This window comes from Mycteria americana, chromosome 7, assembly GCF_035582795.1.
Source record: "Mycteria americana isolate JAX WOST 10 ecotype Jacksonville Zoo and Gardens chromosome 7, USCA_MyAme_1.0, whole genome shotgun sequence".
NCBI lineage: Eukaryota > Metazoa > Chordata > Aves > Ciconiiformes > Ciconiidae > Mycteria > Mycteria americana.
In genome coordinates, this window is record NC_134371.1 from 1,839,648 (window position 1) to 1,865,423 (window position 25,776).

General features: G+C 41.5%; 1 protein-coding gene across 1 annotated transcript in view; it reads right to left on the bottom strand.

Moving 5' to 3' along the window:
* PLCH1 (phospholipase C eta 1) overlaps window positions 1-25,776 on the bottom strand; it is an 86,022-nt gene that overhangs the window by 42,989 nt on the left and 17,257 nt on the right. Inside the window, exons 3-4 of the mRNA XM_075506750.1 lie at window positions 3,612-3,758; window positions 2,271-2,514 (exon numbers count right to left, since the gene is read on the bottom strand). Coding sequence (XP_075362865.1) covers window positions 2,271-2,514; window positions 3,612-3,758 — 391 coding nt within the window. The remainder of the gene's footprint in view (window positions 1-2,270; window positions 2,515-3,611; window positions 3,759-25,776) is intronic.

Below are 25,776 nucleotides of genomic sequence, written 5' to 3' on the forward strand. Positions count from 1 at the left end.
AGGCACAAGACTCAGGAGAACAAGACCCTGCCCCAGCTCTTCTGGGCAGGGGGATAATTCTCCTTAGCAGAGGACCTTAACATCTTCCAGGGGGAAGAACTAAGCATTATTCAATCCTGCCTTCTCAAATATCTCTTTTTTCAAGTCAGCGTCTCTGGGCAAAACACTTGGAATTAAGACTTCCCACAGCCTGCACTAGAGCTATTGGTGTACACCATGAAATAAAGTTATTGCTGGCAAAGATCTAGTGCTATCTACATGGTTCTCCCCACGCTGATGCCAAACCAAAGCATTTTTACTACTGTATGCCTGCTGGTACAATTTGCTATTGTACCTCCTACCTGGTGCAACTAAGACTGTTGACCTCCACAGAGTTATATCCGAGGGCTACTGGTTTCGTGACTTGACTCAAAGGAATCAAGCTCAATAGCCATCTGTATCAGGGATGACGTTAATCTAATGCAAGAGGATGGAATAAGGAAGACTCTGTGAAATCAGCCTGGATACGTTATTATCAGCTTGTGGTTTCCATAAGAACCTCATTAAAAATTAACCACTCTTGTTTTTCCATGCTCTCTCCTCCAAGACTGTCACACAGTTCTTTCATCCATATGTTTGTAACTCTTCTATCTCTGGACAACTTCTTTGTCCACCACTTCCTTTCTGATATCTCAGCCCTCACCTTGTGCCACACCTTCCCCAGGGCAGCAACAACTCCATAGAATCGTAAGTTGCACAGAGAAAATGGATAGCGCTCACACATTTGCTGTTTCTCCTCTCACAAGGGCAAAATGGCATCAAATAAAGCTAATTCAGAAAACAAGAGGTGATTCTTCACATGGCATATGGCTCATCTCTAACATAACCTTTTTTGGGATGTTCTGCAGGTTTACATGGGTTTGAGGTGACACTGAACCAGTTTTGTCCCCCTGCCCTTGCTTACAGTTTCATTCAAATGCTTAAAACCAGTACTGGTTTATGACAATTATTTACTGCTAGGTTCACAATACCCCGTTGTGCTCTCATTTCTGCTGCTAGCTTCTCTTCTGAGAACGTACTTTAAGTTTTCAAATACTGCTGGGCTTGCTCCAATATCTTCTCCCACTTCTCCCTTCATTCTGTTTGAACTTGTCCACTTTCTAACCAGTACCTTTTCACCCCGTCTTTGCACATATATCCCTTTGCAGCTTTTGCTAAGTTCTTACACTAATTGGAACTGGTACAGGGTCATTTTGTCTGCAGTCTCCCAGCTGCCACATTTGATAACGCAAACAAGACTTGAAGTGATGTTTCACTAGTAGAGAATGTACAGAAGCTCGGAAAAGTCATGGATAAATATAGCAAGCTGAGTATGTGTGCAACAGAGCATGCAATATATCCCCCAAATGGATCTGTGCCTATCTTGTATCAGAATTAAACACTGAAAATATATATTAAAACTACATGAAGTGCGTATATTCTCCAGAAGGATTGTTTACAAGTGACCACTGTAGATTTCTGCGTAGCAGAAGAAACAGGTTACAACTGTAATCAAGATGGGTTTGTTGGGGTTTTTTTGTTTGTTTGTTTCTTTGTATTTAACATACTAGTTAGCACTGTTGTGAAAGAAAGCACATCAAGAAAATATTCAATGGGCACAATCTCTACAAGAAGTTAATTTTGGTTACTAGGCTACAACAAGCATTTAAGGAGCTTTAAAGATTTGTGCTCCTGACAATCAATAGAGGCTGAGAAGTACACACAGACATCTGACATACACCAAGGGAAACAGTGATGGCCAGGAGTTACTAGTCAGTTTACTGAAAGACTCCCAAAACATTAGGGTTTCACCTGTGCAGAGGCTAACAAATTCAAGTTTTCAATTAGTAATACCTTGAAAACAGTGTCTTCTAATGGACTTTGCAATTTGCAGCAGAAGAATAAAAGCACAGTTGGGCAAACATGACAGAAATCCTGAAATCATGCTGGGGTTAGTATTTACTGAGATAACTAGAAATGACTGTTTTGACCCTTCAATAAGAATTTCACTAACAAAATGCAAGACCATCCCCTGACTTCAATGGAGTTTAATCCAGTCCTTAAGGCACAGCTGATGTTTTACTGCACAGGTAAGCGTCAATGTGAAACCCATAACTCAAGTTTCCACTACAGTCAATGGCAAGGCTTCTGGTCACTTACAGGAGGTGAAAGGATGCCCTATGCTGAAGTCACTAAAAACCAAGCCAGAAATACTGATTCAGAAGCTGGAGCTCAGGCTCATAAAAGGATACTGATCATGTGTTCTCTGTCGCTTAGCAAGCGAGTCCTCATCACTTATTCCAGCCATCAAATATTTCAGTCCTGTGATCCAGGTGCGAGCTTCCTCTGGGTTAGATGTAATCAGATCCAGTGACTCCATGTGGTTGCCATGATAAATGGTAAAGCAACAGCTTGGGTCGAAGTTCCCCTCTGCATGGCGGTGGAAGATTTCAGACTGCCGGCCTTCGGTGACTTTGTAAATGGAATCGATGACAACTGTGGGGAAAAGGGAAAACAAAAATTGACATGCTTGGACAGCCACCCAATGTCTTTCTGCTTTTGAGCAATTCTGGCTAGAAGGGGGCTATTCAGGCTAAAAGTCATTAAACGTTTTGTAATATTACAACTTCACATCCAAAAGGGCTTTTTGATTTCAAGGCTTATCCTTGCTCCAGCCATGCCATGTGCACAGTACAGCTGCCTCGAAGGCAGGCCAGTGCAGGTACAGGCAGCTCACAGCAAAGCTCTTTGAGTGCTTCCTGCTACATCAGAGGACTGTAGGCTACTCAAAGGGGAGCACACGGAGACGGATGCCAAGTGTCTTCCATCAATCAGTGAAACACTGCGTAGCTCCAAAGGGACTGCACCCACCACAGCCGTGCTTTCTACAGCAGGAAGACAGGGATGCCCATTGCTGTGCTAGGTAACACGGCTCCCAGCGCCATGGCTCCAAACAGCTATGCTGTTCAACACAGCAGCTCTTAGCCACTACACACTGGCCCAAAAACATCAACTGTCACTATCTGTAGCCTTCCCAACTGCTTGTTTTTAATCTCAAGCCTCTGTGACCGTTCTGTGAATTTCTAGTCCTTATTTTATTCAATAAACCACTAATTTGAATTTCCAATTTAAAACAGTGCAGCAGGAACAGTTTCAAAGAGAAATAATGCTACACAATAACTTCAAGATGTAATAATGCCCAAAGAAAATTATCACAGTTAAGATAAAGAAACCTCAGTCCAAACTTTTCTAGGTTCTGTATTTAAATTTGTGGTGTATACATTGAAAAGACTTCAGCATAATTTCCTATCAAGTCACTCTTCAGTTTGCTCATAATTCATATAAACCTATGGAAAATGTTGACATCTGACTGAACTACACTCCCCTTCCTTTCATAATCCTGCACTTTTAGTAGGTGGTTAAACTCTACTCACACTCTTGAAAACCTTCATGTAAGTATCACATCACATTTAAAATAAGCATCAAAAAGCATTTATTTAATTGATCCAAAAAATATTGTTCAGTTTTTCCTCTGTAATTCACATTCTAATACTGAACTGCCCAAGAAATTAAAAGAAATATTAAAAGTTTACTTTTTGCCTTTTCGCTTTTTCTGGACGGTCTCCATCGGATGCAGGTCCTGTGCTCATCCAGGTAGAAGAGCCGAACTAGCCCTTTGGTTCCACTCTTCAGCTTAACCATCTGAGTCCCAGACTGCATAACACTCATGCATCTTTCAACTGCAAAGCAGAACAGAATAAATTCAACTAAATGGCCATCTAATTCCGCTCATAAAATGAGCTATTGGCTTTCCAACATCTGCCAAGCAAATACATTTTTTGACTTGCACCTTTAATGACAGGACCTAGTCGTTGCTGTGTAAGAGACATATTATTTCTTCTTCTCCACAACTAGCTTCTCCACATAGGAAAATAAAAAAAAAAAATCATCTGTCAAAACACCTTCACGACAAAGGAGGCAAAGAAAACTTTACCATATATTGAAGGAAAATATTTTATAGTTGTTCCATGCTTGCTTCCTTTAAATATTTTTATATTATTGTACACAGTCCTGTAATTTTAAGCCAGCACTCTGCAAATTTTGAACAGTGAGACTATCATTCAAACTCCACATTCCTTTGGGCTCAGTAATCTTTTAGCTTATATCTTGTGCTTTTGACACTGTTAGAACTGTTAACAGAATTATAAATACACAATCCCTCCTCCCCACTACACACATTTACACCCTCTCCATCCTGCTACCAAATTTCAATCACATACTGCGGTGACTTCCTTTTATCCACCCATCCCATCCGGGATGGTAAGGTTTTGTTTCTCTGTTTTGACTCACACACACCCATCTCTTCCATTTCATCTCACATCTTCCCTCCTACAGTTTTCCAAACACTAGGACCAAGATAACGTTTCCTCTTGATCTCAGTATATATCCATGCTCTTAAATTACCTTCTGTTTTTATCCATGCACAATCTCTCCTCACTTGATATCACTCCAAATTCACCTCCCAGATTATTTGTTTACACTCTGGCTGGCTCCCAACTGCTATCTGGGTCTGTCTTTATTTCTTCTTATCACACTTCTTCTCTTCACCACTTCTCTCTTCAGTACTCCTCTTGGTATCACAACAAAGACTAATACACCCTCCTACTCCTCTCGGCCAGAGCTAGGATTTATTTTCTCAGCTCCTGACACCTCCTTAACTCCCACAGCAAGCAGCACAAGCAGCACAAGCAGCAGCGGACTCAGCACCAGCTGAAACCCCACAGTGTTCCCATACACCAAAGCACGTTGCGGTGACCCTGCTCAGTTCGTCTCCACAGCAGAAGCGTGGCCAGAACACATCTTCCAGCAGAGACCCACACAACCCTGAGGTTGTCAATGAAGGAGAACAAGGCTGCTGCTCCTTCCAAAGCTCCTCTGGGTCAGACGCAGTCAGAGCAGCATCCTAAACATTAGTGAAACACAGCACAAACAGCCGTTGTCGCTGGATTACCTTCCCCGGCTCTCTCGCACAAACCCCTTTTTGTTGGCAAGCCAAACTCCACATCAAATAACTGCATCACAAGCGGTGCTTTTGCTGAGTTGTCGTCTTTCTTGGAGGAATGAGAGGACTCGGGTTGAGCGGAACAGAACCAAACTCTTCTGAAAGCATCACAGTTGTGCAAGAGTGCAATAAATTTGTCCTTTATTATGTCCATAAATATATGGCCTTCTCTGAATCATCACACATACCAAATGCATGGGTGGGTTTGGAAGTGCTTTAAAAAGTGCCAGAAAAGTGACATAATCAAGCCAGAAATAGATGTTATACAGTAGCCACACGTTGACTGTGGCAGTTTTAACTTGCATCTGCCTGAAGATGCACAAAGCACCAGGAAGACAAGCCTTTACACCACGAGGGACTGAAAACTCAGAACCTTAAAGAAGAAAGATTAACTGAAACAAAAATAAGTCTCTAAAACTTACTACATATATATACATATATACACACATACACACACACGCAGACCTTCTCTTGGGAGACTGAGCCTTTCACTTTGGAACTGAGTTTAGATCAAGTCTGCCTTGGATTCATAGCTAACAAACAAAGAAGAATTGTCCTCCAGCACAGAACTAAGGCTCTCCATAAGGAAAGCTTGTACCAGTGTGCGTGGACACGCAAATTTGAACTGCTACGTTAGCCTGGCATACAAACTGCATGCAGGTTTTTATTTCGCTATTAGAGTGATCGATTGCAACAGGGTTTTAGCTCAGGAGGTTTAGCAACAAGCTACTCAACACAGAAAATCTGCTTCTTTGCACCTAAGCCTATCAGTTACTAATAAAAGTCTTACAAAACTAACTAATTCTCACATAAGTCTTTCTATTATCATCGGCTCAGTTGTCATAGAAAAAAAACCTGCTTTCACTAACATGTTGTTGAGGACTTGTAGCAAAAGGCGGAAGAAAGAGGACTATATTTCTTTAATGTAAGCAAAGCAGAAAATGGGCCACACTCCGATAACTACAGCTAACAAAACCATGGGGGGTGGGGGGGGTCATAAAAGGTGATCCAGCTTTTTCTTCACTGTTTCAATTGCCTAAACATTTCTACATCACATTTGTAGTTGTTACAGATGCATTTCACATACACATTTTCAGACAGACTTCAGAATCAAAGCTATGAGGAATAGATTTTAAAACACTTTTTTCACAAATAGAGTGGAAGAAATCCAGTGCCTGCCAAATATCTCAACATTCTCCATTTCTCAAATGCCATCTGCAGTAAGTCGAGTGCCCAAGTAAGCACCATCTTTTCTGCTTGCACTTTTCCAGTTCCAAGAAAATACCATCACAATGCAAACATTTAAAGAACAGTGAATATGTAAGAGTTCATTGCATCATCCCTACTGTGTAGGTGTTAATAACAGAAAGAATCCACTTTAAAGAATGGACTATGGTAATAGAAATGCCACACCATTCATAGGCCCATTGGATTTCAACTCTGCAAGCCATTTACAAAATACACCATCCCCTCCTTTAAGCTATTTATAAAATATAAGCACACAAAGAAACAAAGTCTTTTTCAAATCTGTTCCTAATATGCTAATGTCAGTCTCTAGCCAGACATTCACAAGAGAGACACCGCACATTAGCATCTGAATAAGGTGAAGTTATTGAACGGAGGCAGTTCAGAACAAAGCTCCAGAAGAGCAATTCAAGAATGCTTTCACTAAGGAATAGGAAAACTGGTTCCAGAAAAATTTAATCCTCTAGATAAACCACGAATACTGAGTAAATGAAGCACCTCCTCATTGCAGACGTATATTAAAATTTGAAAAAGCAAGACATGGTTTCCATTAGATAGTATTTTTCTAACACAAGGACTAGCTGTGCATTTTTTGCCCAAAGTCTGAAAATGAATTAAGTTAAGCTGGAACACAACGTAGTTTATATGTTACAAGAACAAAGAAAGTTAATTAATCTGGAAATTCAAATACAATCTTATGCTTATGCATTATATATTTAAAGCTTTACTTTCAAATGAAAAAAATCTGAAAGCTACAAAGTCACTTCTGTTTCCAGAGTTATGCAAACTTATTCTTGACAGTCTAAAATCATCCTAACAGACATCCAGTAGTTTATCGGGCTTTAATAATATTGAAATACCAGTGTATTTTTTCCTCCTAAAATAACCATTTAAAGCAAAACAAACCTGAAATCTAAGAGCATTTTTTAAATTTTTTCATTCAAGTGGTGATAATAATTCTTAGTAGTACACACATCTCCTTTCCCAAAGGAGCTGCGCCTCTATCGAATGGTAAACCAGATACAAACCCATCTGTGCCAGCTGGACTTTTTCTGAAGTGGCCACACTCCCCAGCACATGGTAGACCTCTGAAGCCAGGAGGAAAGCCATCCGAGCCCGGGTAAGTCCAGATGTTACTTGAAATCTTGCATGCTAGGCAGACACTATTTATTCTACCTGACAACACTGCTCCTCGCTGCTGAATAAATCAAGCTGCTGCCTAGGAACACTAAGCTGGAACTCTGACCACTAACCATACGCGGCCTTACGTTCAAAAAGCACTCTAATCCGCCCCAAATCAGCCAACGCTACCTTCCGTCCAACTGCTCTAATCTATCCCCATGTGCAATCAGGTCTTTAATAACAAGGCAATAGCTTAGCACTGCACCCTGCGAGAATCTCTCACAAAGAGTTACAGCTCTGTTCACAGGTTTAACAGCCGTTCCCTGTACGAGTCCTCTTTTTCAATAGTTTGCAATTAATTTGGCTTAATTCTCAACAGTGATAGTCATGACATGCACATCTGCCTGCTGTTGTGCTTTACTACAAAGCCTTTAATGCATGCTGGACCCTTTAGTTGTTACTAGAAGGAAAATATTTAGGGAATTAAAACATTACCCCTGGCAGCACTTTCAGTAAAATAGAAGTACACTTTGATACACAGGGCACTTCACAGGAGTGAAACAAACATCCCCTCCCCATAAAACATGTTCATCCCAGATTAAATAAATATGCTGGTCACTTCACAACTGGAGCCAACAGGCAAGCACCGTGCAGGAGGACGTACCCGTATGGGTGCACCCATACCTGGACGTGCTCCATACCCGAAGGACACCGGCTGGGATGCTCACTGTGCACCAGCTGCCCCGCCGCCTGCACACGACAGCCAACACTGCACCGAAGTTTTCCAGGTTACCCCAGCTCCTGAACACTTGGTCTTGCTGTGCCCTCAGCCCTGATCAGCTTCCCCAACCCTTCATTTCAGTCACGTAACCCTAAAAGTGAGCAACAGCAGGAACAGGTTCGAGATTTTTTGCTGCTATATTTTGGGGTTTAGGTATTCAGGATAATACTATTACATAACCCTTAGTGGCAAAACTCTCTATTATCAAGAGCCTACAGCAAAACCTTGACGGAACGCAGGTTTTGGGTGACCACAGGTTTATTTCACTTTAGCCAGTTTCAGTGGGATTTCACTTTAAAAAGCATTACCTTTTCCCCGTTGCCTTCAAAGAACCATTACTTGCAAAGAGATGATGTTAACTATTTGAACAACAACAACAACGCTCAGGGTCCCATAGGTTTTAGTCTGGGGGTCCTGTGCAGTAAGTTACACACACACACAAAGTTTCAACTAAATAAATTCCATGCTTGTCCTAAGTTTTCTCATGGCAGCCTGCTGCCACAGTGCTACTCGGCTCACCCTGAACAGAATCTCACCCCGTTTCCTTCAGCTTCTGTGAGACAGCACAAGAAAGTCATTAGACAAGGTACATAGGTCTTTAAATAATGAGTTATTAATTCAATCTCAGGACAGCCAGTAAAACCTATCTTGGCAAAGGGCAGCGTGTGCAACTGGTACATGCAAACAGCTCAAGTGTTCACAGCAAACCCCTAGTAAGTTAATACAGTAGGTCCTTAACAAAAATACAGTAGGATATGAATATATTTAATAGTTTTAGGAAGAGTGTCCTACAACTGAGTATAAAGATTATACCACTCAAGTTGTGAGACAGATTGTCTTTAAAAAAAAAAATTTACTGCTGTCTGCAAAAACAGTTTTCTTCTTTTTCTCCATTACATTACTGTATGTTAAGAAATTAATATGTCTAAGTGCAACCAAAACAAAAAAGGTTTAGTCTCATGTCTTGCTTTTATGGACTTAATGGCCATTTGAAAAACCAAAAAGATTAACTAAGGTATAAAGAGCATTACCAAACAATGAGAAGTATAATTATGAAAGAGGATATAAACTGCGTTTCTAAATTATATGCAGCAAGCTGCATTAAGCCAACATTAAGCTTGAGGAGATAAAAGAAACCCATAAAACACAAGTTACTTTTTCAATTGCAACATCAGCTCTTCTCCCCTACATTAGGTGGTTTTGGTTTTACTATATACTTTGCAGGTATGTTGTTCATTTCTCTCTTCAGAGAGGAAAGAGCCAAAAGACCCCCCACTACGACCACCACATGCTGTTCGCACCCACATGCGCTGCCAGCGCTCCTGCAGCCACCTCCTGGGATTCACTCTGCTGCGGTATCCCAAGAACCAGAACAGGATCCCACACCTCACCTTAGGGTAACTGCTCTTCACTACAGAAAGCATGGTTTATCTTGCTTTATTTAAACCCCCAAATGCCACCGTAGTAATTCTCTCAAGTTTTCAGATTTAAAAACCCCAACGTTCCAGAAACCGAACTCTGAGTGAGGCTGTTATACAAGAAGTAGATGGTTGGGTGGGCAACAGAGGAGTCACAGCATGCTCCCATCACTGGAATCGTGTATCTGGATCCAGCTTGGAGTTCATTTTTTCACTGATGTAGATGCACATTCCCAGAAGCGGGCATTGAAGAAATGTGCAAAGAAAAAAGCACACGCACCCCTGAACTAGATGACAATATGCAATTAAACTATCACCATCCAAGTAGTGAAGATACTCTAGATGCGATCACAAAAAAACATTCTTTTCTCAGTTGTCTGAACTCTTCTCATCATCCTACTTGGCAGCCATTTATTCATTGTGAGTATGCTGTAAGTTTGCCTTTACACTAATGCCATTAAAAGCCATTTACTCCCTACCCCATCCCCCAGAGAGCACATTTTATCTAAATCCCATAGAACAGCACTAATATCCAGCACACCACACAGCTTACCACTAATGTAATCAAACTGTTGATTGCTGTTTTGTTACGTAACAGCCAAAAAGCCCAGGAGAGCAGAGACCGCAGAGACAGGTCTGGGGGAACTGACCGTTTTTAATAGCCACATCTCGTATTTTATGCCAGTTTTTAATTCACTTTGCAGCAACTCTTCCAACCCCTCACGGAATTTTACATTAAGCTTCTTGCAGTGGATTTAATCATAATCTCTGTGAAGTTCACAGACTTGAGATGGACAATCTCTCGCACTTCTGCAAATCTCAATAAATCCTCAAGGAAGTCACACACACCAGCAGAGACACCGAAGGCTAGTGCCGCCAGTCCTTGCAAGGCCCAGCTGAAAACAGCGCAGGTATTTCCTTTCAGCCCTCCAGAAGGCAGAGAATCAAAACGAGCAACCAGCAAAACACAAACTGTGACTACTGAAAACAATTGTGAGTAGCCCACAATCAATGAAAATCATTAAATCTGAAAAACAACTTATGCTTGTAAATTCACTAAATAATATGCAACCGTAAAAAGGGGTGAAGCTTAAGAACAAAACAATATACTACCCAGAAGGGGGGGGGAGGGGGGCAGGGAATCTGTCAGCATAGTTTTAACTCTCTGTAGGTCTGGGAACAGGCTGGTGTTGTCTTGCCTTATAAAAAAAAAAACACCAACCAACCACAACAAAAAACCAACCAACCAAAAAAAAACCCAACTTGGGAGCAGTAACTCCCAGAAGTTATGTTTATGAGCAATACATATTTCACAGCAACTGCTGTTTCAGCCTGCCTTATTGAGATTTCTGGCTTAATGCTTCTAGGATGATCAATTTAAGTAATTTTCATATTACAAGTGAAAAGTTTTTGCTGTATGTCTTCTCCACAGCTGATCCTTGACAATAATGAGTGATTCTTGCCATGGGAGCACCCAGAGTCCTCTCCCAGACTGAGGCCCCCTCCTCTTCTGCACTTAGAGATCAGAAAGGAACCAGAAGCATCAAAACAAAGACCTGGCACTACAATATAATCCCAAAAGAGTTTTAATCACCCTTATTCATAAAGTGTTCCTACAGTGAGACTACCTTCTACAGAGTACTGTGCAAAGCAGAAAATGACTTGCTAGGACACTGCCTTATTTACAGGGCCTACGATCCCCTTTTTGAGATCTACACTTCAGGATAGCAACTGAAATCCGAGAGAGCAGCCCCCAGATACAATGAATAATGCATGTTTTCCACCTCTGCTCAAGGATACCTTCCTTCTGCTAGCTCAGCAGACTTCTAATTATTATCTGCAAGAAATTAGCCCCGGTTTCATTCAAGCAGCACTTTGGAAAGCAGCTGATAAACAGATCATTCAGCAGGTACAGCTTCTCTGCAGTCCTGCTGAAGCATCCTGAGTGCCTGAGTGGACACAAGGCCTTGGGACCCCAGCTCTAGGTCCATAAAGCAGCACCTTCGACAGGCCACTGCCTGACAACACAGAGCCAAGAGACCGACTGTGCGACAGCTTACCGGGGAGCATTATTGCTACCGGTTCCTGAAATACAGTAAACAACTCTGAGATCTCCTCTTCTTCCTTCAGAAATAGATTGCATCAAAGCTGCTCATTTTGAGAGCTCTAGTGCCATTGCAACCCAGCATGACTGAGGACTGTAAGTTTTCCATTAAGACTACAGAATTAGTTCTTTATCAGCACTGAAAAGCACAATCATTTAACCACAGGCATGGCCAACCGCCAAAACACATTGTCACAACATTACAGTGAACAAGAAACACAGATTTATTAAGCAAACACAGTTAACAAGTTTGTGCATCCTAATCCTCATTACTGCATGAGGATCCCTCAGCAGGGAGGGCACAGCAATGGATTACGACTCTATAGAGCAAGCGGAAGCAGCAGCAGAGAGGAAGAAATGGAGGAGGATAGTTTCCACTGCACCTGCCAACAAGGAGGATGAGCGGACAGGTCTGTACATGCTGCTGTGACAGCCTCAGTAGCAGGTTTCAGGACAAGCAAAGGGCAGAGAGGCATTTGGCTTCTTGGGCAGCATCCTCACGCTGCCGTAACCATTCGCAAGGAGTACGAGACATCGTTCTCTGGGTCTGTGGCCACGTCTCCAAAGGAAACCCTAGGACCTCCTGTTTGCTAGGCAAGCTTTCACTCAGGTACCAGAAAGGATGGCAATAACTCACTCAGAGGAGGGATTCTCTTCCAGAATCCCACATCTGCCCTCTAAAAAAATCAGTAAGTACATAAAGAAGGATCATACGCCCGAGAACCAAGCATGTCTTGTTTTAAGCCTGCCTCTGTTGTACAGCATTAAACCTTGTCCCTGTTCCTCAATCCTTTACGAACTACCCAGAACTTCAGTGGAATACAATTCCCACCACAACATATTGAGCTGGGTCAGATCCCTTCAACTCCATCCCCCAAATATGCCATTCCTTTATATCTTACCCCCACCTTAAATTCTCCAACAAAACAAAAATAGAAAAACCCCACCAGAATACACTTCATAAAGCTTGCTCCTGTCCCCACACAGGAGACATGCGGAGGATAAACTGTCCCAGCTTCAGCGCAAACAGTGAATTCTGATGTCTGCAAATTTATCAGCAAACAGCAATATGTCACAGCAATCTTGGCACCTGTACAGCATCACAGCCTGGTGAGGGGAATAAATCACAGGGCACAAGAGCAGCTGTAGCTGCAGGATGAAGTGGGTGGAAGAGGGATCCAGTCCCCAGGACCTGGAGCGCACTCGTCACACCGGGCTGTGACAGCGGCTGGGCTGGAGGGAGCATTGCTTCCCCTTCAGGCTACCAAATAAATCCACATCTGGGGCTCGATTAGAGAGTAGGAGGGGAAAATTCAGAGTAGAACTGAAGTTGAAGTTAATTAACCTTTAAAATTAATGAATGAAGACTACAGTGCAAGTGATGATACAAACCAATTTATTCACACTCCTCAGAAACAGCCATTTTGCTAAAGAAACATGTTTATCTATTCTATTCTCAAATTACCTTGGTGCAACTCACCAACAGCGAGTCATCTGTGGACAAACAATGAATTGACAGTCTCAAAGTAATTTTATTACCGCAAATAATGATGTTTTGTGCATCTGAGTTTCATGCTGATCAATGTTTCTCTTGGTAACATGTGAAAATGTCTCCAAATCAGTTATCTGTTATACTGCTGAGGACACCAATAACCTGACCTAGAACAGGCACAAACTTCCTCACTTGCAGCTGGGTTTCCTGTCACTTGTATTAAAAAAAAAAAACAGCTTATGGTTTCCCATAACTTCAATTTCAGTCATCCAAGAAGTACATACGCCAGCACAAAATGCTGCCTGCATACTAACAGGCTGTCCTCTAAGACATGAGCTTCTGAAGTGACTACTTCAAGACGTATGGTAAAGAGGAAGAATAAGCACATGCATTTCCTCTTGCAAGTAAGCTCGGTGCTGGAAAAAGCTGTGAACTTTTCTTGCAGCAAGCTCCCTTCACCAGCCCTGGTCTCACCAAGCTACTGTATGCCACAACACTGATACTGTTAACCTTGATTCCAATACAGCATTTGGACATTTTAGTCTTCAAAGCAGTGAAAGAGTTAGTTTAACAGTTTTAAGTTTATGCCACATAGTATCAGAAAGGCACTGTTCCTAAGCAAACTCCAAGAACCTTTTCGGTTTCACACCATGATGGTGTTCTGTAGAGTTATTGAAACAAGACTATATTTAATTCATCAGGACCAAAAAAAAAAAAGAATACAAAGTAGTTAACAAGCGTATAACCTAGTTACTAGTTGGTCTACCGCACCCTTGGCTCTGCAGAAGCAGATTAGATACCTCTCATGGAGCCATCAGCCTTCAGCATCCCGCTCCAGCATCCTCCAAAACCTCACCGGTGCCACGGAAGGGACCCGGCACTCCACAGTGCCACACCGCAGCAACGCTCCTTTCAGGCTGGCAGGCGAGGCGTTTCACCTCACGCAGGGTAACATCCTCAGAACATACCAAACCACCCAGGGGCTTTGAACCTTTCAAAACTATGTGCATATACTCGTTTATTGCGAGCACATACACTGCTGTGATAGATTTAAGCTATTCTTGGAATTAAACCTGTGGAAGACCAAGTTCTTCACAGAAGGAGGTTGATGCCTTCAATATCCACTCAGAACATTATGCCGTTCTGAGCCAATTCCTTTTTATATCACTTACTATTCTAAAGTCTATACTTAATACTTGTTTTACAGGTGCTTGGGTAGATGTAGAGATACAAAAGTCCCAAAGAAGCACTAATAATGACCTTAAAAAAGGCTGCTGCGATAGTCCCTGCGAATGAAACACAGAATCACAGAATCGTATAGGTTAGAAAAGACCTTTAAGATCATCGAGTCCAACCGTAAGGTTGAGTCCAACCATAGATTTGACCATAGGTAGAACCACAATGTAGTTCTCTGCTGTTTCTCTGCTTAGCTGTACTGACTGCAACCCTCGTGTTCTGCTAAAGCAGTAACAACAAGGTAACTACAAAGTACCACGACCCCTCAGTCAAAGACCCAGACCCATATCCAAGGGAAGCCTGTACTGCTCCTCCTGTACCATGCCCATTCACGTCCCACTGCCGATAACTCTTTGAGCACAAGCGCATTTCCCGCTCACAGTGGTTAGCAATCGCGTACGAACTTACGGCCAAACCGCTGGCAGGCACGGAGCTGCTGCTTCCTGCAAGCTCTCATTGCAGAGCCAAGTCAGACGGTCGGCCAGCGACAGCACGCACGGTACCCGCCTGTTCAGTTATGCCTTTATCCAGGAACTATCATACGAGCACTCTTGTGTGCATAAGTTGTGCGAGGGGTGTGATCCAGCCTGAATAAGGGGGAGATCAGGCACTCAGCCTTCTTCCACCATCCAAGCATGTGAATATATTCACACCTACAAAACACGACATCCAAAGTCCACGCCTGCGCAGTGCCGTGTCACCCCTCCTGTGTGCGGGGAGCGCCCCGGGAGCCCAGCCGTGACCCCACACGCACCGCTGCAACGCCACCAAAGCAGCCAAACCTGAATGCAAGGGACACTGCGTTGTACGCGTTGCTTCTGCGTCCTTTAACCGCCTCCACCAGACAGAGAAATGGCAGCGCTACTAACTGAAAAAGAGCAACTGCCAAATTTCTGTTAATATCTGGCTAAGGAAAAAGGAATGCAAAATTACCTCAAACAGAATTTCACCATCAACTGAGTACTTTGCTATAAAATGGGTTTATCTATACATACACCCACATTTACATGAGCTTCAAAAATTAAACCTGCTGCTTTTCTTCTAGGACTGTTCCAAAAAAACCCTTCAAATAAGCTAGCTCTTGTAAATTATTAAATGGGGACATATCCATTACCTTCTGTGTCTCAGAAAGCAGATGGAGTAACACCTGGTCTCCTTTACCTAATCATATGCATCAAAGCTTAATGTAGAGGTTTGTGTAACTGAAACCTCCAAAATAAAAATACGGCATTTGGAATGTAGCATACCAACTCCAACACAGGAGGCCCTTCCCTCAGAGGATATACAAATAACTGACTTTTTCTTAAAATAGTCTCAACTTCTTATACAATAGCTGGTGTCTATTTCCAGTAACTTTCCCTAGTTAAAAAATATTTATCAATAAAATTATCCATGCTAAATACAAAGGAAAAAAAAAAAAAGAAATCAGTATATCTCAACCCCCAACACTGCTTTTAAATTTTTTAACATGCTTCATAGTGGGCAAAATGATATTTCAAAGTACGATCCATGACTTTTGGTGGCTTTATTTTAGATTAGTTAGTTCATTTTTAAATTATAAACAAAATAATCTTGTTAGAAAATGTCTGAACTACCCAGTTTTGATAAGCCAGCTCTTTCCTAAATGGATTTTGTAAGTTTTTCTTTAAAAGCACATAACCCAACATTATTAATGATGAACAAAATACAAAAATGAACTTTATCTACCATGATTTCTCCTTCTCTCTACAGCATTTACTCTATATCCACTTAGAGGCTTAAACTAATTACCACTTTCCATCCAGCATTGACTTAAATCAAACAAAATCAGACATTATAAACTACAAGTTACTGAAGAAAGTTATTCAAGATGTCTTCCTTTTTTGTATCATCCTCCTACAATTCTTGAAAAGACACATCTTCCTCATCCGATGCTGTTCAATCGGAATTTTACACAACATTTGCATGTGTTACACTATTTATAAGTGCTACTAGAAAAAAAAACCAACACAAACTCTTTTCCATAGAAAGCTATGCCACAGCAAAATGGCCAATAGAAGAAAAGGTCAAGAATGCTTTTTTTAAATTATTACAAACGTATTTGCCTTTAAGATAACACACAAGTGCAGTTTGTCCACATCATAGGAGCAGTATCTCACATACAATCCAATTGTTTTCATGGAGAAAAGTACTTTCAAGTCAATACAAGAATACCAAGTTTTCCTCTTAAATATTCAGGAATATATACACACATATTTTTCGTACTAATAATGTCCACATAAATATTGTATGTAACTTACCAATCATAAGGTTACCTGATTTTTCTATAAGCACTTCCAGAAATGTTATGAGCTCTTCCTACAGTAATTCCAAACTCAAACATCCTTACCTTTTTCCGGACTTAAATTTTTATATACTTCAAGGTCTGCCATTAAATTTGTAACTTATGCATTATTGGCAAGTAGAATGGAAATTCTCACTGCAGGAAAGCCTCAATTTAATCTTCATTGTCTCCAGAGCTAAAACATTTGGAAAGCAATCCTTAGAATTACAAGAGAACATTGCCAGCACTGCTCTTTACAAGGAACGACGAAATCTTCGTGATCCATAACACAGAGACAGGAAAGCACAAATCCAGAGGCAATACTAGGCAACTTTCTTCAAAACCGAAAAGCACAGCCTGCGAGGGAAGCTGGAAGCATCTGCTCTGTGCTGCTGCTGCTGCTGTGGGAATGCAGGAGCAGCGACTACTTTTGGTATGAGACATGCATGCATAGCACAGCAATTAAGATGCTCCAGGCATTAAGCGAGCGTAATGCCTGGGAAGAAGAGCCCTATAGGCAAGCGCAAGGAAATCCTGCTGGCACCTAGGGAGGCTGGTCAGGAACGGATTACCATACTTCAGTTAAAAAACGGGAGAGTGACGCAGGCTGAATGCAGAAGAGAAAAACCACCCTCACTCCAAAGTAACTCCCAGCGTCTGCAGCTGCGGGATTCTGCAAGGCGGAAGGAGAGAACCTCTGTGGACCGCACTCCTTTTCCCCAGGTTCTGTGCCCCCTCCTGTCTCTGTCCCTAACTTGAAGGGGAACAGCCGTTCTGCAGAATCGGGCCAGTTCGAGCACAAAGCATGCAAATGCTTTAGTCTGTGCATCACTGAGCATTTGATTTCGTAAGAACAAGTAGTCTCCTGCGAGATGCTGAGCGCTAACTCTCCCAGTAGCTATAAAAAATTACCATCCTACTGGCTAAATACTGTGCTTGTTTAAACCAACTCAATGCTACTGACATCAGTAGGTTTATAGTCAGTGTGGAACAATGGGCAGAAACATTCAGACTTGCATAAATTGCACTTACTTATGACAGAGCCCAAGGGGACACAGTGCTGGAAAGCGTGGCAAGAATAAAGTAGGCTCCATATATAATGCTTCACATTTTTTATTTACTGTATTTTCTAATTGTTTCACTATTCAGCTGGCTTTTACACAGTGACATTTACATCAGCGCACCAAAGAAACCCCCAGCTGCATTCTCAAAGACTGTGACAGCAATAAAAGAGGACAGAATTTGTCTAGCACATGCTAGGGAAAAGTTACACGATAGACAGCGTGACTGAGAGGAGAAAAAAAACAAACTCATAGTTCTACACGCCTGCAGAACTTGAGTGAGATGGGAGACAAGATACAAGTGGAGTTGACATGTTACTTACTGAGGAATCATTATTTCTTAGCTGTTGCTAACACAAGTAGTAAGACTTCCCACAGTCACCACGTCACAATAGATCGCAGCACACTGCAAGATATATGTTGACTATATCTAGCAACCTATAAAATGAAACAACCCCCCAAGCCCACTGTAGGATCGTTCTCGGCTGCACTCAAACTTTGTGCTTCTAATCACACTTCAGCGGAGGATGGCAGGAGACGGCAGATGTCATGCTCTGCAGAGAGAAGCGTCACTCGTTCTCAGTTAGGACAAGGGAAATGGAACAGCTACACCATTACCCTACCACTGGTTCACACCTCAGTTCACAAGATTCATGGATGAAGTCATCACTCTGAAGCCTCTAGATGGTTATCAATACATTTACATTCAAATGAATTGATGTGTTAGTTGCATTCAACAACAAAAAATAAACTGTCACCACTCTATAGTTTAATTACCGATATCAGATTGCACTTGATAATGTGTTAAGTGCAAATTACTCCACACTATCATTCTATTAATTATGAGAGGAGCTATACACAAGCATCTTTAACACCAAAGCTGCTCTGTAAGAAACCTTGCCCAGTCATTAATACATTCCTTATTATCTTGTCTTCAAAATAAAGTTCATTTTAAAAACAGAAGTGCTTAAATGCTATATGGCTTCAGAAATTAGAGCATGCTATATGGATTAGCAAGACCAGTACAGCAAACAAATGAAGACTTCTATGTAATTCAGGAGACATATGCCAAATGGTATGAGAGTACTTGTAGGTTTATTCAACTTCCCAAAAAAAAAAAAATCACCATGACAACTCTTCACTGACAAGCCAGGTTTTGCATCCAATCCCTAGCCCTGCCAGAGTCAAATCTGAAACTGGTGTGTCCTTGAAGACACACTGCATTACAGTTTGACTGTCTGCAAAGGGAAAAGTCAAAAGGCAACTAGTTCACTTCATACCATCTGTCACTGCACCTACATCTTATTTAAGCGGTGGCCAAGTAACCCTCACATCTTTCCACTTTCCTTTGCTTTCACATACATCCTCTGTTCCCAGGGGATCACAATGTTCCTGCTGGGACTGCTCTGCAGAGCCACAGCACGCAAAGTTCTATCCAAGTCTCAGAGTTGATAGTGACAAGCAAGCTTTCCGAATATAAAATTGTTATTCTGTTACCTGTATTTGATTAACATCAATGATCACCATAAGACAACAGTACATATTTCCAACAGCCACTACTGTTGCATAGTTATTGCACAATCCCAAGATAAGGTTTGGCAGGAAAGGTAACAGACTCAATTGTATGCCTGTTTTCCCTACTTATGTTTTCTGCCACATAAGCCCTTCCTTGGGAGACCTTTGCCAATGCCTTGCATGCTTAAAAGCCTAGATTTTTCAACTTTTAAAGTTGGTTTCAGAAAACACGTGAACCATCCTCCAAGCCTCATCTCACCAATAGCTTTTGACAATCCTAGCTACTAGCTACAAAAGCACTAAAATTTATTAAAAATATGTTCATTCACTCAAAATCCATCGCCCCCAGGCGAATATTGTTTTCCAGTCTTCTTAATTTGCTGTTCAAAAAAAAAGTTCTGTCATTAAACCACTGGAATTATTTTGAGATAAGACAGCAAGTACCTCCAGGTACAAAGCAGACAGTATCAAAGCACTACCCCTGTCATTTCATTAAAAAAGGGGATTTAAAGCTTTCTTGTAATATCTGCAAACTGTAATTCTTCTCTTCTATGCACACAGTTACATATACATTTTCATTTAAGATACACTGTAGTTCAGCTCACAGCTTCTGGCTGAGATGAGGGAAATGTGGCCTGTTTTGTGCCAAAAGCAATGCCAGAGGGACAAAATGGTTCTGGCCTGTCTTGGGGTATAGTTGCCAAACCAACGCCAATATTTTTAGCTCCCTGGAAGAAAAGATGCATTAAACCTGCCACTGAAGCACTCCCAGCTCATTCGTGCGAGGGAATAGCCCACGGGACAACCAGCAGATGTTCCCACAGCAAAATGGATGACAACAGGACAGCCAGCCAGCTGCGGGAATCGCTCTGCTCAGGCCTCTCCTCCCCAGGCAGCTCAAGTCTGTTGGGCTACAAAACCAGCTAAAAACTCCCCTGAAAAGCACGGAAGATACACGTACGCCACGTAAACCTGAACCGGTAATTCCAGGGTAAAAATGCTGCCTCCTGCTTGCTGCTATAGGTTGGACGGGATGCGGAGAGGCCACGCAGGGCTGTACCCACACGAGCTCACACAGATGTCCCCTTCGCGAGCCGACAGCCCCGCGCCTGGCAGGGCTGAGTGGCCGTGGTCCAAGCTATCTGCTGGAGAAGCGGCTGCGGTGCAGCCTTGCCCGTGCCCTCAGACACAGGAGATTGCCTTCCCTCCCCACAGCCTGGCAGCACCTGAACCTGCCCGTGACACTGGGCAGCTGCTGCATCCCCATTCACAATTAAAGAAAATTTGTTACCAAAAGCGTCAGCCTTTGCCAAATTGCCAAAAATGGAAGCCCAATTTTTGAACACTAAAAACCATACCTCACAAGGTTTAGATTACCAGACAGAGACATGACAGTGCAAGTTCTACTGCAAAATATTAATTTTCCAATAAATGAGAATATGATTTAACTAATAGCTTTGAAATTACAGCATCAGAATAATATTAATTTTCTGGCTCATCAGTTTTTCCTTTTTCACTGTCAAAATAGCTGGAAACTCGTATAGAGACTAATTCTGCTAAAGAGCAAGAAAAGCTGATTAGAGAACTTCTCCTTCTCACAGTAAATAGATAATGAAATAAGAAGATAACAACATCTTCACATTCATCATCCAAATTTAATCTTAGACCTAAACTGTAATACAACCTCCTCGTGAAAAGTCAGCTAGCAATGAATAAAACTTTATATTAGCTGCAAAAAAAATTGTCATTTTTATCAGATTAAAGCTTTTCTCAACTCTATTCATTTGTCATTAAATGAAGACACAGTTCTTTGGAAAACTGACAAATATACAAAGATGGAAGGGGAGAAACACTTGGTGCTAGAACTCAGCCACCTGGTACACCAGCTTGAGACAAATCCCACACATGGAACTCCTCCTTTCACCAAAGGATGCATCTAGTGAGAGACACAGGGTTCTTAAAGGTAGTTACACATTCAACAAAGCATTGAGAGGCAGTTTCTTCAGGCATTTTAGGCACTTTTTTAATCTATGTGAACTTTAATAAATTCTTTAGTGCCCTTCTCACATATACATTTTCAGTTACATCTGGTTGTCTCAAGGAATGACTTGTGGATATTTCACTACATAAATCAGAATATAAACCAAAATATAAATTACTGCACTATTAACTTGTCCTGCTTTCCCAAGCATCTTTATAAAACCTAAATTGAAGCTGACTATTAAGATATAAGCCTGAATTCTGCAGTCTACATCTGGCATCTTTAGCACTGTAGCCTCAAGCGTAGGGCTTGCATGAAGCTTCAGCAGAGCTAATTATAAAGCATTGCCCAGCAGCAAACATCAAGCCTAACGTATACATGCAATTCTGCAAAGATTTAATATTGTTCCCCCAAAACTCTTGTGCTCCAATAACCAAAATAGACCATTTTACTGTATAAAGAGTAAAACATAATGCATCTTATATTCCCATTCATTGGGTACAAAAGTTCAAGATCACTGAAGCAAAAAAATCCTACAAGAACTTGCACAAAAGCTCAGCTTCTCAGACTGAAATGAATGGAAAAACACTGCAGTAACACCTGCCGTAAGCAATCTCTTGAGAAGCTGTCCAAAACTGGTTGTGTAACAGCAGTAGGTGTTCATCTAATAAAGGTGGTGCACAATTGCATCCATTACATTTGGGAAATCTTTGAGATGATCTCTCAAAATAAGCAATTGCCTTGAACTAAGTCTCTCTCTCTCTCTCTCCCCCCCTCAACTTAGGGTGTATATAAGTAGGCAATTTGGAAGAACCTTCTGAAGGATGAGCTAGATACTCCTGAAACAAGAGACTAACAGCACACACGGGAATCCAGATCAGCGGTCAGCAATTTCCCCTGCAAGTTCGCCGGTGGCTGGGACAGACAGCTCACTGCATATTGTCAGAGGGCAAAATAATTACTGAAAATACTGTTTGCTTAGTGCCAGCATGAGACAAGTGTTTGCGTGGCCTATCTCAAAGTGCCATTTGAAGTAAGTGGAAGTACCGATATCCACGTCAGCACTGTACCAAAGCTGCGCTGCAGTGGCTCAGGATCTCAATATTGAAGTCTAGAACAAAGTTCCCATTCTTGCCGTGTTCTCTTTCCCAGGGGCAGAAGAAAGCGTTATCACCACAATGTTCTCCATCCATTTCCTCAGTAAGACGTTAGAAGGCAGACATTCAAAGCTACCAAAATGCCTAACACGACTTAAGTACCTATCTACCTTAGAGGATTGGCCCTTGGTTCAGTACATCCAGCCAACGGTCTTTCAAAGGTGAAGTCATCGAGTAACCAAACCTGCTCTGTCCATTACAATCTGAATGTGGCAAGGTTGCGTGAAATTACTGTTTCCCTTCAAGCAGAAGGTTTACGCCAACCAGCATAAATTTTAGAGTTAATTCCCACAGATGGTCACAAGCATGAGTGAATTCCAAAAAACTTCAGAAAAAAACCCTTATCAGATGTAAAGTTAATAAATGCAAGTATCTAGATGCAGCTTCTGGCTGGGGAAGTACTTGGTTGCTGACCGGCAGGCGCTGGGAGTGCGTGCCACGGGAAGGGTTATTATGTACACACTGGGGTTTTTTCCCTCTTTATACTTTTAGCCCCAAACATCTGCTAGCAAAGTAGATGGATGTTTGGTCTGACAACACAGCCATTCCTACATTGTTATTGCCAGCAAACAAACAAAATATGATCCACATTTACAGCTTGAAAACCCTGAGAAAATAAAAAAAAAAAATCTTTTTCCAAGCCTAGAGGCATAATGTACTTTGTATTTTGGCACTGTTTGCAACAGGATGGAAAAGAAAGCGGGTTCATCAAGTCCTCAAGGCTATTCCAAACATTATAATTGCTTATCTGCTCTATTCTACAGAAACTGCTAAAATAGCTTAAACCCAGATCTGTCTTCCGTTTGTTATTCTCTGTGTGCACACACTGTGCTGTATCTCGCTGTTACTGAAGAAAACTGACATTTTTGCTTCTAGGCAGATAAGACTCCCTAGACCACAAGACGCAGCAGCAACCTCCACTTCTGTAACCAAAAATTTCAGACATAAACAGATAAGAATTTTAATATCCTGCAAATGCAGCTATTAGCAGCTTTTCCTAATAAAATTATAAAATTATGAGAAATCCTTAGGCAATTTTGATGCATATAGTCCTTCAGCATTACACGTATGAATGTTGAGCAATGACGTTCAGTCATTACTCAAAGACAACCCATTAAAGCCCCGTGGAAAGGCACACAGTTGTGTATCAATACTTTTTCTTGCCTAGCAACATGCAAGCGTCTCAAAGCATCATTACAATGTGGTAGAGACCAGGCTGATCTGTACGGCAGCATTTTCCAGAATGGAATGGGAACACTGCTGTTTGTATTTGCTATTCACTGTACACAGAAATTGAATTGGGACCACTTAAATAGTTCTCCAGCCTTATATTCACATTAGTCAATATATTGCTCGCTACTAATTACATTCACAACTTCAGAGCGAGAGCGCAGATAGGATGCTTTAACAATTTTTTCCAAAACTCGCCAATCTCCACCTCAAAGTACGTTAGTTTTTCCTGTGTCTATTTATATACTCATGGACAATTTTCAATTTGCTCGTGCCAACTTTCCCCATCAGTTCAAATAAGCCTTTTCTTCCCTGAGCTTTCCCTTCACAATGCATTTATAGTCAGCAGTCACATCCCCTCTCAATCTTTGATTTTCCAAGCTAAACAAACCAGACCCATCTCATCTCCACTTCTGTAGCCCTTTTCTCTGCCTGTTCCTGAGCTCCCCTTGCTCAAATACTGCTGACCAGAACTGCATTAGGCTGGGCCTCACAACACTAACACCTTTGTCTTACTCCAAGACACTCAAAATTGCATCTGCCTTCAACTAATGCATCACACAAGCAAGGTGCTGTCCTCCTGTTGCTATATCTCGTACACTTTGTCCTCCACCACCTCCTCGCTTGCAGCTGATGGTCTCCCACATTGGAGCAGAAGCATTCACTGCTTGTCTTCCAAGTGAGGTTCTTTGACATTCACGCAGAGGCACCGTGCATTCCAACAGGTTATACCTGCAGTGCTACAGTCTCATTTGGGAGTTTCTGCTCTAAGTTGGGGTTTTGGGGAATTGTTTCTGGTTTGGTTTGGGTTTTTTTTTCTTGGTTGGTTTTGGGTTTTTTTGTGGGTTTTTTCTTTCTTACAGAAAAGAAGATGTTTAAACTACTCCCAATAAACACAGAGCTTCAGCATTCTTATTTATGCAGTCCACAAGAGTTTCTTGCATTTAAACCCCTCAGCTGGAGGTGAACAAATAGAATACCATCTATTCAGGTTCTTAAAGCAATGCAGATCCCAGAAGGGTATGAAGGAAACACCAGGAGATGAACACAGTTGAGCAGCAAAGTTCATACTGTGTGCCTCTGCAGACACTTCCAGTCCTGAAGACTCTACGGAGAAAGACGTTCCTTTGCTTTTTAAGAACACCAACTGACACAGTGGGATATTTTTATCTGGCTGGTTTGCACCTGAGGTGCAACAGTTCTTCCAGATTACAGGTTCAATTACAGATACTAACCATGCCGCTGTAAATGTGACCTTCCAGATAAGCCTGATAAAACTGAATTAGTCTATTGCTCTGAATGAGAGAGTGCAGTTTAGATAGTACGAGCAAGACTGAATTATGACATCCTACCAATAGTGGTCAAGTCCCTATTGACACAGGTCTGGAAAGAGGTGGAGAGGCCAGAAGATAAAATTAGAAACTAAGAAAGAGAATTAATTACAATTATGGAAATGCAATTTAAACAAAAGGTTTGTATTTCTGAGAGAACTTAAGAAGAAAAGATAATTAGCATAAGTAACTGACTCTAATAAGATAAGTATGAACAGCTACTTTCAGAACCGCTGAGACAAAAATCAGCTATTTGCTAAACATGGTGCAGCTTCTTTCTGTTTAACGATTACAGAATATTAGCATTCATAAATGAAGAAAAATAAACTAATCAACTGCTCTGTGTGCTTGCTCCCTGAAGAGCCATGCTCTCAGTGTCGGAATATGAAACTATAATAACAACTACAAAAAAAAATAATCATGAAAACACTGTGTAAATTAGAATTAATAGACACTAGAGCTGGACACATACAACCCAAACACTGAAATGTCAGCAAATCACAAGGGGTTGGATCACAGTACCTTCCCTGCTAACAGATAGTAGCCTTCCCACATAGAGTTCACATTAGATTTTCTTTCCCAATGGTGTAAAAAAGTTTTAAATAAGTACAATTTCCTTATGGCTGCTGGAGAAAATATGGTCTCAGACACAGGTAAGCCCCAATTTAGTTGTTTGGCATTCGCTTAGTCATGCAAAGCCCAAAGTTCAGCCCAAAGCACA